Source organism: Mizuhopecten yessoensis, unplaced genomic scaffold (assembly GCF_002113885.1).
Source record: "Mizuhopecten yessoensis strain PY_sf001 unplaced genomic scaffold, ASM211388v2 scaffold5519, whole genome shotgun sequence".
Classification (NCBI taxonomy): domain Eukaryota; kingdom Metazoa; phylum Mollusca; class Bivalvia; order Pectinida; family Pectinidae; genus Mizuhopecten; species Mizuhopecten yessoensis.
The window spans coordinates 1,439,362-1,454,859 of NW_018406089.1; the positions used below are offsets into that span (position 1 = coordinate 1,439,362).

Genomic DNA, 15,498 nt, shown 5'->3' on the forward strand with positions numbered 1-15,498 from the left:
GCCAGGGGCTCTTCCACCAGAAGCGACAAAAGCTCCGGAAACCAAGGCTGCCTCGGCCACAGGGGCGCTATCAGGAGGAGGGAACACTGATGCTCCCGAAACTTCTGCAGCACCCTGCCCACCATGTTGAAGGGTGGGAATGCATATGCATGCATTCCCTCCCAATCCAGAGACAGAGCGTCCACGGCCCAAGCCCTTGGATCTGGGACCGGAGAGACAAACGTTGGTAACTGATTGTTCAGTGAAGTGGCGAACAAGTCTATGTGAGGCCTGTCCCACACCTGACAAATTCCCTCGAAAATCGAGGGATTCAGTTGCCACTCTGTCAAAACCGGCTGGCGGCGCCTGGAAAGAGTATCTGCCAGAACATTCATCCTGCCTGGTAGATGCTGGACACAAATTGTCAACTGCATTTCCTGACAAAGAAGAAGAATGCGGATAGTGAGGGCACACAGGGTGTGAGACCTGGTTCCCCCGTCTCTCCAGATACGCGACAACCGTAGTGTTGTCCGTAGCCACACAAACCACCTTGGAATGCAGGATCTCCCGAAAAGACTGCAGAGCCAACAGAACAGCCCTCATCTCGAGCACGTTGCTGTGCTCCGAGAGCTGTTCCCCAGACCACTCCCCCGACTGGCAACGCCCGTCGAGATAAGCTCTCCACCCTGTCATGGATGCATCCGTGTACAGGGGGTCATAATGGGAACCGGCTTGGACAAAGGAACCCCTCGGAGAACATTGTCCTGATGAGTCCACCAGCGTGCGTACTCCTTGACCGACTGGTTCAGAGGAAGCAAGGCTTCCCAATCCCTTGAAGAAGGGACCCAGTTGGCAAGGAGAAACATCTGGAGAGGCCTGATGTGAAGTCTCCCTAAGGGGACCACATCGGCCAGGGCGTTGAGATATCCCAGAAAACTGAGAAACCAACGTACCTGGACTTGAGACCGGCCGATAAAGGTCAGAGCAAAAGCCCTGGCCTTCTCGAACTTCTCCATCGGTGGAAGGGCGATGCCCTGAACCGTATTGAAACGGTTCCCCAGAAAAACAAAATCCTGAGATGGGGAAACCTCCGACTTTTCTCTGGAAGGAATGAAGCCGACCTTGAGTAAGAGTTTCAGAACCAACCGGGTGACCTGTACCAGAGACTCTCTCACTAGGTGGAGCATGAGGGAGTCGTCGAAATAGATGTGAACATCTATTCCTCGAGAGTGCAGGAATCCCACGACCACCTGCAGCAGCTTGGTGAAAACCAAAGGTGCAGTCGTGAGCCCGAACGGCATGGCCCGGAACTGGAAGACCTTTCCGTTGCAAGTAAAACGGAGGTACTTCCGTGCCGACTTCTTGATGGGGATGTGGAAGTAGGCGTCCTTTAGATCTACTGAAGTCGCCCACATTCCCTCTCTCACGGAGGCGATAATACCCCGAGGAGTCTCCATCTTGAAGTGAGGAGAATCTACGTGCTTGTTGAAGGCACTTAGATCTATGATGGGACGCCACGCCCCGGACTTCTTCCGAACCAGAAACATTCTGGAGTAGAACCCGGGAGTGCATCCCGACATAGGAACCTCCTCGACCGCGCCCTTGGAAAGCATGGTCCTTACTTCCTCCTGGAGCGCCAGAGCCTTTTCCGGATCCCCCGGTGGAGGAAAAAAGATTGGCTCTGACGCTAAGGGCGGATCCCGCACTAGCGGAATGCCTAACCCCTCCTTGATCACAGACAAGGTCCATGCGTCTTCCGTAATTTCCTTCCACTCTGGAAGGAAAGCAGAAAGACGACCCCCCACAGGAAGATCTGGTCGAGGCAGATCGAGACCTTGCCAGGCAAGAGAATCGTCTGCTGACCCGAAGCCTAATCCTGCGGGAGAAGGACCTAAGCTTGAGCCGAGAGGACTGCATTCCTCCCGGCCAAACTCGTCGTCTGACACGACCAAGGAGGGAAGAAAAGAGTCAGGAACCCTTCTTCTTACCCCCAGGAGGGTTCTTACCCTTCTTACCCTTCCATTTGTTGCCCTTGAAGGGAGGCTTATACTTGGGCTGCGCAGAGGACTGCGAAGCCGAAGGTTTAGCCTTCTTCTTAGGAGGCGCTGACCCCTGCGAGGTACTGGCCTTCTCAGCCTGAATCCTCTTCACCAGAAGTGCAGAGGCGACCGAGTCCTCCTTCAAATCCTTCTGAACAGAAGGAAGGGCCCCTCCAAAAAGAGTGGACCCTGAGAAGGGGGCAGTCAACAGTCTGGAACGGTAAGGCTCATCGACCGGGCGATTTTTCAAAACTGAAAACCGCCTAGCCAACAAGACATTGACGAGGGATGACACCTGTAAAGCTGCCAGCGCTCTCAATGCCCCGTTCAGGGCAGAGGTCACTCTGTCCTGGATGTCGGCCTGCTCTGTCTCGGTAATCCGACCCTCAGGCAAGTCGGATACCCTATANCCATGGGGTTAAACCCATATCCCGGAGGATAAGGGAAAGGTCCCGCGGGCTGGGAGTGACCCCCAGAACTGGCCAAACTGGCCTGCCTGAGACTGGGGTTGGCCAACTTGCCCAAAGGGCGAAGGTGGACCGCCACTCCCTCCAGGTGGAAACCCGGACATGTATGGGCTAAGCCCGTAACTGTCGGGATGCTGCCGCAAACCAAAACCATCCGCAGGCTGGTAAGGGCGGCCCAAGGATGGTTGCCCGCAGGCACCAGTATACCCTAAGCCAGGGGAAAACGGAGGCCGGAAACCGGCCCCCTGTCCAACAAACCCAACACCTGGGGGGAAACCCCCAGGTTCCCAGAAGAATGAAACTCGGGACCGGACATAATAGGACCGGGTCCGGGTAACTGACCGGGAGGGTACGCCTGACCAGCATTGATGCCAGGATTAGTGAGCTGCGCGATGACACTCAAACCAAACCGACAAAACAAAGTTTTGAAATGGAGCAAGCTCCGGGCGTCAGCAGGCAGCAGGCGCCATAAAAGGAAGAGGAAGGGAGATCACTCCGTGGCTCTGTCATCGAGATAGAGGTAACGTCACGGTAGGGAGGTAGGGATATTTGAATCTTTTGTTTTTGGGCTACAAAGATGGGTGTAGGTATTGTATATGCATACTAAAGCTATGGTAAGTATTACTGAAATGAAATTGCTAATTATAGTATGGTGTGTACTTGTTTTCACTGTCGTGATAAATTCGCCTTTATTAAGAAGGATGAAAAAAGGCTGAAATTCAACCAATTTTTTCGGTAAACAGTTTTCACTTTTAAACCTCAATATATACAAGAATTGTAACACTTGACTCTTGAATTCAACGTTTATCGTAATACACGATTCTTGTTTCAACATATGAATATCGTAAAACTTGAATTGGTATTCAATGTGTATGAATATCGTAAAACTGGACTTGGTATTCAATGTATATGAGTATTGTAATTCTCAACCCTTGTATTCAATGTATATGAGTATTGTAAAAATAGACCCGGTAATCAATGTATATCAGTATTTGAAACTCGTACACAATATATATGAATCGTACTTACCCCTTGTACTCAATGTACTTATAGATGAAAAAGGCGAGAGCGATGGCTGCCAGGGCGTAGTACCAGCTGGAGATGAACATCAGGGTAATACACAGCGCCATACCGATCAGAGACAGAACCCTGAAACGTAACACAACACACAGGTCAGATTGTGGTGAAATAAAAAAATAACAGTGTGTATTTCAACAGAATAAATTTAGGTTTATTTGTAAGATATTTCATTCGTATGATGTACTTCTGTATACCAGGACAATGTTTGCCGTAGTTTTACTTTCGCCATTTTTTGCTCTCTGTAATGAGAGTAATGTTCTCGTGACAGCGAAACATTAGTAAACAATATTATTATATATATTAAATATATGTCAAGGGCGAAATTAATTCTGGGCAAATATGGATATCAATGGTAAAGAGAAAAAATTCTGGGTATACAGTAATTACCAGTAAAAGGCATTGAAGCATGGTTGCTAGTGACTGTATTTAAATGTTGAAGAACCTAACAGGTGGTCACCAGTTACAATATTTACCAGACGTTAACTTTGAAGTGTGGCCACCAGTGATGGTATACTTATAATTGGTAAAACCTGAAGCATTGCCACCACTGACAGTACTTAGTAGTGGTAAGATATTAAGTGTGGCCTCTAGTGATGATACTTACCAGTGGTAAAACCTGAAGCGTGCATGGCCACCAATAACAGTACTTACAAGTGGTAAAACCTCAAGTGTGGCTGCCAGTGACAGTATACTTACCAGTGGTAAAACCTGAAGCATGCATGGCCACCAGTAATAGTACTTACCAGTGGTAAAACCTAAAGCGTGCATGGCCACCAGTAATAGTACTTACCAGTGGTAAAACCTAAAGCCTGCATGGCCACCAGTAATAGTACTTACCAGTGGTAAAACCTGAAGTGTGCATGGCCACTAGTAACAGTACTTACTAATGGTAAAACCTGAAGCATGGCCACCAGTAACTGTACTTACCAGTGGTAAAACCTGAAGCATGCATGGCCACCAGTAACAGTACATACCAGTGGTAAAACCTGAAGTGTGCATGGCCACTAGTAACAGTACTTACCAGTGGTAAAACCTGAAGTGTGCATGGCCACCAGTAACAGTACTTACAAGTGGTAAAACCTGAAGCATGGCCACCGGTAACTGTACTTACCAGTGGTAAAACCTGAAGCGTGCGTGGCCACCAGTAACAGTACTTACAAGTGGTAAAACCTGAAGCATGGCCACCAGTAACAGTACTTACCAGTGGTAAAACCTGAAGCATGGCCACCAGTAACTGTACTTACCAGTGGTAAAACCTGAAGCGTGCGTGGCCACCAGTTACGGTACTTACCAATGGTAAAACCTGAAGCGTGGCCGCCAGCTGGGCGTCCTCAGTAGAGTTTGTAGAGCACACGCCATATTAACAAATCCGTAACACATCAGAAAAAACCTTCAACAAACAAAATATCTACAAATATCAAATCAAAATTTATATTAAGCAGGCTTCATTAAATAATTTGAAATGCTGATTTCATACATAACAAATGCACTGTATAACGCTGGCATTTTGGATACTATCTCCCAAAATTTCACATTTACAAATAATTTTTATAACTGTGTTAGATACAAACTTTCAGTGTTGGACTAATTCTGACAACTTCTACACATAGTCATACTGTTTGTGTTTGAATCTTTGAATGTAAATACAAAATGAACATTTCAAACCATATGTACTGTATAAAATGTTCGTTTTATCAGGCGAGAATGACATTCAATTTTCAGCACAACTAAGATATATTGTACATACATGGTGATGATTGGAGCGACGTCGTCCAGACTGGCGATGAGGATTCCAACCTCCGATATGAGCACCGTCATGATTAGGGCTCGAAAGGGCTCGCCTCGCTTTGTGGTTACGCTGAACACCTTGAGGAATGGTATAACTCCATCACTACCGATGGCCTGCAGTAGTCGAGGCGCACCTGTGTCGTGTAAACAAGGTTTTCCTGTCCTATTTATATCAGTTTTCTCTGACAGGATATGGTGAATGTCCAATGTGGACTTCTCACAGGATAACTCATTCACCCCTGAAATTTCATAATGAACTATTCCAACCTTTGGATTGAAAAAGTTCAAATGTGTTTTCAGGGAATCCCGGTCCCACTGCACTGTGGTTTTTCATACCTACAGCAACCTCCCCTTAATTTTGATTTGGATATAACTGTAGTTGGTTACAGTGACAGAATAATAATTTGAGGTCCTTGGTTCCCAGACTAGCCACTCAGAAAACTATTATTTATTTTTTTGTTTGTTTAGTATTTGATCTTTATTATTTTTCATAAAAGCCTCGCATGGTATACTTTTCTTATCAATAATGTGTTATCACAGTTTTAGTCACTTAAGGAAAAATAAATTTTGATTGCATAATTTTCAGTTTTTGGCAGTGGTACAGGGGTCCTTAATTGCCTCTGATGTGTTTACTCCGGAAACATTTCTATCTAGATTCACTCACCATCTGGTGCATTATGTAACATGGCCAAAGGGAAGCAACTCATATCATTGTCTACATTGTCAACATAATTTATCAGGCTGCAAGAAGTTCCAATTCTACTTTAGATTTTCTTTGGTTTGACAACCCCCAGTGTGGACAGACTATTTACACCTGTGAGACTCTGAAGATCCTCCCCCAATGCTGACAGATTACTCACCTGTGAGACTCTGAACACCCGCCTCCAGCATGGACAGACTACTCACCTGTGAGACTCTAAAGGCCTGCCTCCAGCGTGGACAGACTGATCACCTGTGAGACTCTGAAGGCCCACGCCAGGGTGGACAGACTACTCACCTGTTAGACTCTGAACACCCGCCACCAGCCTGGACAGACTACTCACCAGTTAGACTCTGAAGGCCTGCCCCCAGCCTGGACAGACTACTCACCAGTTAGACTCTGAAGGCCCGCCCCCAGTGCTGACAGACTACTCACCTGTGAGACTCTGAAGGCCTGCCACCAGCATGGACAGACTACATACCTGTGAGACTCTGAAGGCCCACCCCCAGTGCTGACAGACTACTCACCTGTGAGACTCTAAAGGCCCGCCCCCAGTGCTGACAGACTACTCACCTGTGAGACTCTAAAGGCCTGCCTTCAGCATGGACAGACTACACACCTGTGAGACTCTGAAGGCCTGCCACCAGCATGGACAGACTACACACCTGTGAGACTCTCAAGGCCTGCCATCAGCATGGACAGACTACATACCTGTGAGACTCTGAAGGCCCGCCACCAGCATGGACAGACTACATACCTGTGAGACTCTGAAGGCCTGCCACCAGCCTGGACAGACTACTCACCAGTTAGACTCTGAAGGCCTGCCCCCAGTGTGGACAGACTACTCACCTGTGAGATTCTGAAGGCCCATGCACCTCCAGCGTGGACAGACTGATCACCTGTGAGACTCTGAACACCCGCCTCCAGCATGGACAGACTACTCACCTGTGAGATTCTGAAGGCCCATGCACCTCCAGCGTGGACAGACTGATCACCTGTGAGACTCTGAAGGCCTGCCTCCAGCGTGGACAGACTACTCACCTGTGAGACTCTGAAGGTCCACCTCCAGCGTGGACAGACTGATCACCTGTGAGACTCTGAAGGCCCACCCCAGGGTGGACAGACTACTCACCTGTGAGACTCTGAAGGCCAGCCCCCAGAGTGGACAGGAAGGAGCCTACCAGGATGACCCATTCATTAGGCCAGGCCAACTTGGCCACCAACAGACCTCCATTGATGCTGGCACCATACCTGGAAAGTGAATCTTATTAATAAAGAGTTAACAGCCCACATAAATCCCTTTTATGATCATCAAAGCTATTACTTTTAAACCTTTTACCAGTATATAATTATACCTTATCATTTTCATATTGATTTCTTCATATGGCAATGACATTAGCAATCTTCCAGACTTCCAGTAATTTTTTAAATTGTGAAAGCTAATATAAATCAATGCAGCCAAACCTGCTCTAGAAACAACCTCTATTAAGAGACCACCTGTGTTTATAGAGACCACTCCTAGAAAATTCCCCACTGCTTTTATTTTCATGCTTATTGAACCTGTGTTAACTCATTCACCCCTGAATATACATTTGAACTCTTCCAATTCATTATGAAATTTCAGGGGTGAATGGGTTAAGAGACCACTTTATGGACTTCCCAAAGGTTGTCTCTGATTACAAGTTTAACAGTACTGGATGCATTTTAAATTTGATAATTTATTGATAATAATAATTATTTGAGATTCTTATATACAGCTTTATCACAACCTAGTTCATAGGTCGTCTCAAAGCGGTTCACAAATTATTATACGTGGTTATAGGGCCTTTGCAACAGCCAGTGCTGCCATTTCGGTGCTCACAGCTAGCATTCTACAATTCTAGCACTGCCCAACCACGTACTCATTTACAGCTGAGTAGACTGGAACAAGTAGAGTAAAGTATCTTACTCAAAGACACAACACAGTGCTGTGCCGTGACTCAAACCCGCAACCCTTCGGTGACGAGCCCAGCGTCCTACCACTAGACTACTGTGCCTCCTATAATTTGATAACTTAATGATTCTGTTCCATCATCCTAATCCACTGCTCATGTCTGTTATAATTAATTTTCAGCTACAGTTGTATTTGTTGCATCTTAATTTGTAGATTTAAAAGCAGTAAATCTGTTTATTGATGACACTTACTTGTCTCTGAGTAGGTCCCCCTCCACTGTGCCAGCAAAGAAGATCACACTAGTGATGTCTACAGGGGGATCAGGATTCTAATCAATATCATTTGATAAACATTCATATAATTTAACTTTTTTTTTTTCTTTTTTTTTTTTGGCAATTTTAGACTGTTACATTATTTGTGACATCATTAAAAGATGCTGTTTCGGAATGCTGTTTACATATCTCATGTTTTTCCTACTGTGCCGATTCTCATGTTTTCCCTACTGTGCCGATTCTCATGTTTTCCCTACTGTGCCGATTCTCATGTTTTCCCTACTGTGCCGATTCTCATGTTTTCCCTACAGTGCCAATTCTCATGTTTTCCCTACTGTGCCGATTCTCATGTTTTCCCTACTGTGCCGATTTTCATGTTTTCCCTACTGTGCCAATTTCCATGTTTTCCCTACTGTGCCAATTTTCATGTTTTCCCTACTGTGCCGATTTTCATGTTTTCCCTACTGTGCCGATTTTCATGTTTTCCCTGCTGTGCCAATTTTCATGTTTTCCCTGCTGTGCTGATGTTTTCTCCACCACTACTGTTTAAATGATATCCTAACTGTACTGATGCCACTGTTTATTACATGGTTACATTTTGAATGTTTTCTTAATTTTCACGATTCTGATATTTTCTCCAAATTGTTCTGATTCTCATATCTCCAAGGGAGTCACAATATACAATGACAAATAATTTAATTTTAAGTTCATATATTCTTAATACCTTATGATTTATTTTTCTTTAATTCATGAAATAATAATTTCAATATACTAAGAATCTGTGTATGTGCTTTATTTTTTATTTTTGATGAAGTCCTCACCCACCCCCACCTCCCAACCCCTTCCCCTATTACTGGTGGTATACCATGCCCTATAGGTTTCAGCTGTCTAGGTTAAGGATACAGACAAATGATGTTGTTGCTATGGCAGCGATGGTACCAGTTGGTATGGACCTGGAAGCATCAGCCAAGTCTCCAGATCTATTGGACCCTGCCATGATACCTGCAAGGTTAGAGGTCAAACATGAAAACATCCTAATGTAGTTAAGGATTTATGTTACCTTATAAAGATCTGCACCTCCAGTCAAAAAGAGTTCTAAAATCAGAAATCAACGTTTAAGACCACTAGCCTTGAACACTACAATGGATTTGATACATAAGGTCACCTTGGTACAAAATACCAGCCCCTTCCTACTGACTTGACTAAGGAACACATCTCTTTAGCTCATTCTGTAGAGACTAGTACACTAGAGGTCATGGGTTCCACGGTCCTAGCGGAGGCATTGAAAAAAACAATGACTTCTGTTACACATATTTGAAATGTACAAAAATGTGCATGTGTTTATAACATTTAATAAATAAACAATCACCATGAAACCATACTAAGAAATTACTAATTTTTGTGGGGTTTTTAATTTCATCAATTTCGTGGGTAATCTTCAATGAATTCCTAGGTCTGCAAAGTAACTACAAGTTTGATATATAAAGCCATTCTCTGTTTGAGTGGGTACTAATCCACGAATTCATCTACCCACAAAATGGTTTTTTTTGTCTGGAAACCACAAAATTTGGGCCACCTCAAATATATCTGATTTCACAGTACTAACATGGCATTACAGATGATACCGATACACTTGTGATTAAAAGTGATCAGAAATACTTAGTGTGTTGGGCAGCTAACATCATATTTAGTTTTGAGAACTTTAACTCCTGCAAGGGATGATGTCTGTACCACAATTATATAAAAAGTTTCATGACAGTTAAATCAGAAGTTGAATTATAATGTCATCCACGACAGGTACCCGACTAAAACTTGAGGAACTGTGTGCGATTTACAGAGATAAACCCCCGGCTTGCACTTCAATGTTCGTGGAGAAGAAATTTAGAGTTTCAAGGGCCATAACTCCAGGAAACATAATTGGATCACAATTTCCTTTCTTCATGCACATTTAAATATCATGTAATTAAATGTACTCAATTTGTGCCAAAATTCCAACAAATTGTTAAAAATTCAACACAAGTGTTCGGAGGAGTTACGCTGACAAGAATCAAGGACAGAGGGACGGATGGACAGGATGATTCCTATGCTTACAGTATATGAACCAACGACGGAACCATTTGGGTTTCAAAGACATAATAATATTAAACTCCATATTTTGGTAGCCACTTACCTTATATGTATTTCCAGTGTTTAACTACAAAGACAAACATATATCCAGTTCTCACCTGTACAGGAGGGGAAGTAGATAGCTAGGAGAACCATGAATGATGACGTAATGTCGGCAATGATTTCGGCCTGCGATACACTGCTCGTGTCCGTACCAATGATCTTATCTTTCCTTGTGTACCTGTTGTTCAGGTTCGCTGAAAAATATTGTTTGTGAAAATGACCTTATTGTCTTCTCTCTGAAAATGTTAAAATCTGCCACCAAAATCACAACAGTGTAAAAGCCTTTTTTCAGTCTTTAATTGGCATGAATTTGCGAAACTTGACAAATTTGCGGGATACCTATTTAGAAGATTTCTGATCTAGCGGCCAACCTGCTATAGCATACGTATATATGAACTAATTTGTTGTTAACTTTGTGGGCTGTTTATGATATTTTGCAGAAAATCATGAAAATTAGAACTCTGTGAGAAAAAGATCCCTGGACAGTATCAATATCTATGATCTAAGGTAACGCTGTGTGAATGAAGGATTTTGTCTAAGATGGAAAAATAAAATTGACACTGATGTTACATTTTACCAAGGTGTCAACCTCTGAAACCTCCAATGAGGGAGATCTCCCTCATTACACATTTCCAAATAGTGAGAAAGTGCATGAAACGCGACTGAAACTGCTTTGCTAAAACTGCTTTGATCAATTTATTTTCCCTTTCCCAAAAGGCATTTATTTGATTCAGACACACCTGTTATTATCATTACACATACACTGCAGTAACTAGGTGATCACTTGACCACGGGATGTAGGTTTTTAGTTTGTGTGAGTTTGGACTTGAATGAGGGAGTTTCAAAGGGGGATTGCCAAATTTTGGTCAAAATGATGGAGTCTCCCTCCTAATGAGGGAGGGTTGACAGCTATACATTTAACCAATTAAGTACAATTCTGGAAAGTTAAATAGTGTGAACATTCTAAAATCTTATTAAGAAATCGGAATAAAAAATACACAATTCCAGCTGTTTGACTTCATTACGTCACCCCAACTGAAATTTTCAATTACATGTACAATATTGGTGTTGTTGTGATTTTGAATGTTTGATGATTCAGTGGACAACCCTATAAGTTAAATGGGAAAAGTAACTTAAAAGTAATCAATTATCTGGATAAACCATGTACATGTAATGCAAAATTACAACTAGTTAATCAGGTTTAACATTGTCTTACTGTCAATAAAAAATTGCACACTATCATACAAACTTCATTAATTACGTTCTTATTCAACCCTGAAATTTCATAATGAACTATTCCCACCTTTGAATTGGAAGAGTTCAAATGTGTTTTCAGGGGTGAATGAGTTAATAGATCTCTCTGCCATATCCAGGTGCTCATATAAAATGAGGACTTACCGACAAAAACGCCGCTACCAAGACCAGGGATTCCAGGTATGGTCTTGGCCTGATGGTCCTCCAGGTAGTCCCCCCGACAGTCAGTCGTCCCGTTGAAAACAGTGCAATAGGTTGAGAAAATACCTCCGGAAATGTTTGGACTCTTGGAACACATGAACGTCCCATTGACCTCCACTATTTTGGATGACATCAGCCGGTCCCCTAACGTACATATACTGCAACAAAATCAACCGGTCAGTTGGTCATTCAAAATGTATATACTGCAACAAAATTGACTGGTCAGTGGGTTACTTAATATGGATATACCGGTACTGCAATACAATTGACCGGTCAGTCGGTCACTTAATAAACATACTGGTATACTGCAACAAAATTGACCAGTCAGTAGGCCTTTCAAAATGCATATACAGCAACAAAATTATCTGGTCAGTCGGTCATTCAAAATACATACATGTATACCGTAATCAAATCAACCCGTCAGCTGATAACTTATAAAGGACTAGTGGTAAGTCTACATCTATAACTCGGTTTCTACTACTGTTCTACTGACCGGATTGAGAATACATTAGTCCATTAAGCTATCTAATAGGAAAGATCACTAGGACTTGGCTTATCTTTCCTCAGTTTCTAGTGCCACTGCTGATTTTGTGGTTTGTTAAAGGGAAGTAACTCTACAGGATCCGATATTGATCGGTTCTAAAGAGGACTTTCTTTTCTTATTCTGTTATTAAATCTGCATTCACCCCTAAAGACACATTTGAACTCTCCCAATTAAAATGTTGAAATAGACCATTATGAAGTTTCAGGGGTGAATGAGTTAATATTATAAGATTAGTCATTCAATTCTACTACCTAACTATTTTCTTAAACCATTCTATCAACGTCAAAGAAATACATTTTTAGACTGGCTATAACAGTAGCACTCGGTAAGCTTTAAACATCCAAACAAACATGTATATTCTCTATTCGATCAATAATCAAGATATGACTTCTCATTCATGCAATGGTTTCTGTTACTGTAAAAAAATAAAAGTTAATTTAGCAAGTTGCTCTAAGGTATGAACTATAAATAACATACATAAAATGTCTGTGATAGAACAAAGGGCACTTTGTCATATTAAATGTAAGTGTTTTAAATGGAAAAGAAAATGCAATGTTCAAAACAAGGATTTTAAACCTGAACTTCGAATTCTCGATGGCTGTTCCATCCTATGAGCAATATTGTATACACTGACAATTGGATCATTTTTAAGTCATTACAAGTCATTTGACATTCAATGTTTACAAAATTAATGAATAATTATAATTTATATTTATATTTAACTTAATTTCAGTATCAGTAAAAATCTCACAGACTCCAAAAATATCCAAATTTTATGAAAGGAAGGAAAGTTAAGGATAAGTAACAGTTCATTTCATCAAACCCTCCAGTCAGTATGAAAGGTACCACAGATACAAATACAAATGTATATATAGTCACTCAAAACCCCACAGCACAACATTACAATGTTAGTGATTGGAAACAGTTAGAATTCTGAAGAACATGAATCCCAGACACCACAGCTAGATTTGATAATCCCATTTCATAGCGTCAATCTCAAGAAAATCAAAACAGGAAGATCTCCCATTTTGCATGAACCATTTTTGCAGCCTATTTGTGGTGAAATCTAAGTTGTCAACTTATATAAATAATACCAACTGAAAATTATAAAGAAATCAAAACAAATCTGTAACACAAACAGAGAGTTATCCTTTAAAAGGGGGATATAACGGGGAAACAAATCTCATTGTCTTCTCGGGGAGATTATTTCTTGGGGATAAACGACCAAGAAATGGAATCTCCAGCATAGAAGGAGATACCAGACATATGTGTCATTACCATTATCTACAACAAGATGCCCAAAGGGCCTGTATCGCTCACCTGAATATTTAAGCAATCATGGCAAAAGATTCTAAATGAAAGCAGTATGGCAAATAAGATTCTAGGGATATGGCCATATGACCTGGGCCACCAGGTCCCCATAACCCTGACCTGAATAAATCATGACCCCATAATCCTGACCTGAATATGTCATGACCCCATAACCTTTGACCCTGAATAAATCATGACCTTTATAGTGTTAATCTGAATTTATCATAACCCCTTATCCTAGACCATGATCCTAATCATGGTTTAGATTGGACCTTATACTTGTCACTGGTTTATTATATTTGTAAGAACTTTTACACACATCATATTTGCAAAATAATTAGTTTCTTCTAGAGCTACAGGGAGCAATGCATTTCATCAAGTCATTGATTCTTCTGACATCATTTCTATTTGCCTGCTTTATGAATTTATCAATAACCACAACTATAAAACAAATTGTTCATTGTTCAAACTCTACATTGAGACTGTATCAAATAAATATATTAGATAAAGGGGTCATACCAAACAATATATATATATTTTTAGAGTGTGTGGGAAGGGGTTGTTTCGAGGAGGGGTTATACATATAACTTGTGGGGATTGTCTCAAACGTGATTTGGGATGTTATCTCAAACATAACTTGGGTAGGTCTCAAATGTTATTGGGATATTCAAACACAAATTGGCGGTTGTCTCAAACACAGCTTAGGGGTTGTCTCAAACATAATAATCTTCAAAACAACTTGGGGGTTGTCTCAAACATGATAATCTCCCAACACAACTTGGGGGGTGTCTCAAACATGATAATCTCCAACACAACTTGGGGGTTGTCTCAAACATGATAATCCCCAACAAAAATTGAGGGTTGTCTCAAACATGATCATCTCCAACACAACTTGGGGGTTGTCTCAAACATGATAATCTCTAACAAAACGTGGGTGTGTCTCTAACATGATAATCTCTAACACAGCTTGGGGGTTGTCTCAAACATGATAATCTCCCAACACAACTTGGGGGTTGTCTCAAACATGATCATCTCCAACACAACTTGGGGGTTGTCTCAAACATGATTATCTCCAACACAACTTTGGGGATGTCTCGAACATGATAAACTCCAACACAATTTGGGTTTTTTCTCAAACATGATAATCTCCAACATAACTTAGGGGTTGTCTCAAACATGATAATCTCCAACACAACGTGGGTGTGTCTCAAACATGATAATCTCCAACACAACTTCGGGGTTGTCTCAAACATGATTATCTCCAACACAGCTTAGGGGCTGTCTCAAACATGATAATTTCCAACACAACATGGGGGTTGTCTCAAACATGACAATCTCCAATACAACTTGGGGGTTGTCTCAAACATGATTCTGATGTTTTAACAAACATGACTTAAAGGACAGTTTAAATGAGTTTTAATGATCTAAGGACCAAATAATTAACAAGAGGCCCATGGGCCTTAACGGTCACCTGAGTCTATAGTATTTATTTTTGTTGTTGAAATATGTACCAATTTGAGTAAAAAATAGTATAATGTTAACTTAACTTTGTCAGGACCATGAGCTGATCATTCCTAGACCAATTTTAAGTGAGATCGGCCTATTAGAACTTAGTAGCAAAATAGCGGCCATGGCAGCCAAATTGTATTTCTGATTGACCCGAAAAATAACAACACTTTGTCAGGACCATGATTCGATCATTCCTACAAAGTTTCAGTTCAATCGGCCAAGTAGATCTTTACTTTAAGTTTGAAATAGTTT

At 41.8% G+C, this 15,498-nt stretch overlaps 1 protein-coding gene across 3 annotated transcripts in view; it reads right to left on the bottom strand.

The window, feature by feature from the left end:
- Nucleotides 1-15,498, bottom strand: part of LOC110450837 (solute carrier family 12 member 4-like) — a 106,707-nt gene that overhangs the window by 21,373 nt on the left and 69,836 nt on the right. For all 3 annotated transcript variants that reach the window (XM_021498604.1, XM_021498603.1, XM_021498605.1), the window contains 8 exons: nucleotides 11,826-12,040; nucleotides 10,484-10,621; nucleotides 9,162-9,260; nucleotides 8,238-8,295; nucleotides 7,186-7,304; nucleotides 5,313-5,487; nucleotides 4,857-4,955; nucleotides 3,515-3,634 (listed from right to left, as the gene is read on the bottom strand). In XM_021498604.1, coding sequence (XP_021354279.1) covers nucleotides 3,515-3,634; nucleotides 4,857-4,955; nucleotides 5,313-5,487; nucleotides 7,186-7,304; nucleotides 8,238-8,295; nucleotides 9,162-9,260; nucleotides 10,484-10,621; nucleotides 11,826-12,040 — 1,023 coding nt within the window. The remainder of the gene's footprint in view (nucleotides 1-3,514; nucleotides 3,635-4,856; nucleotides 4,956-5,312; nucleotides 5,488-7,185; nucleotides 7,305-8,237; nucleotides 8,296-9,161; nucleotides 9,261-10,483; nucleotides 10,622-11,825; nucleotides 12,041-15,498) is intronic.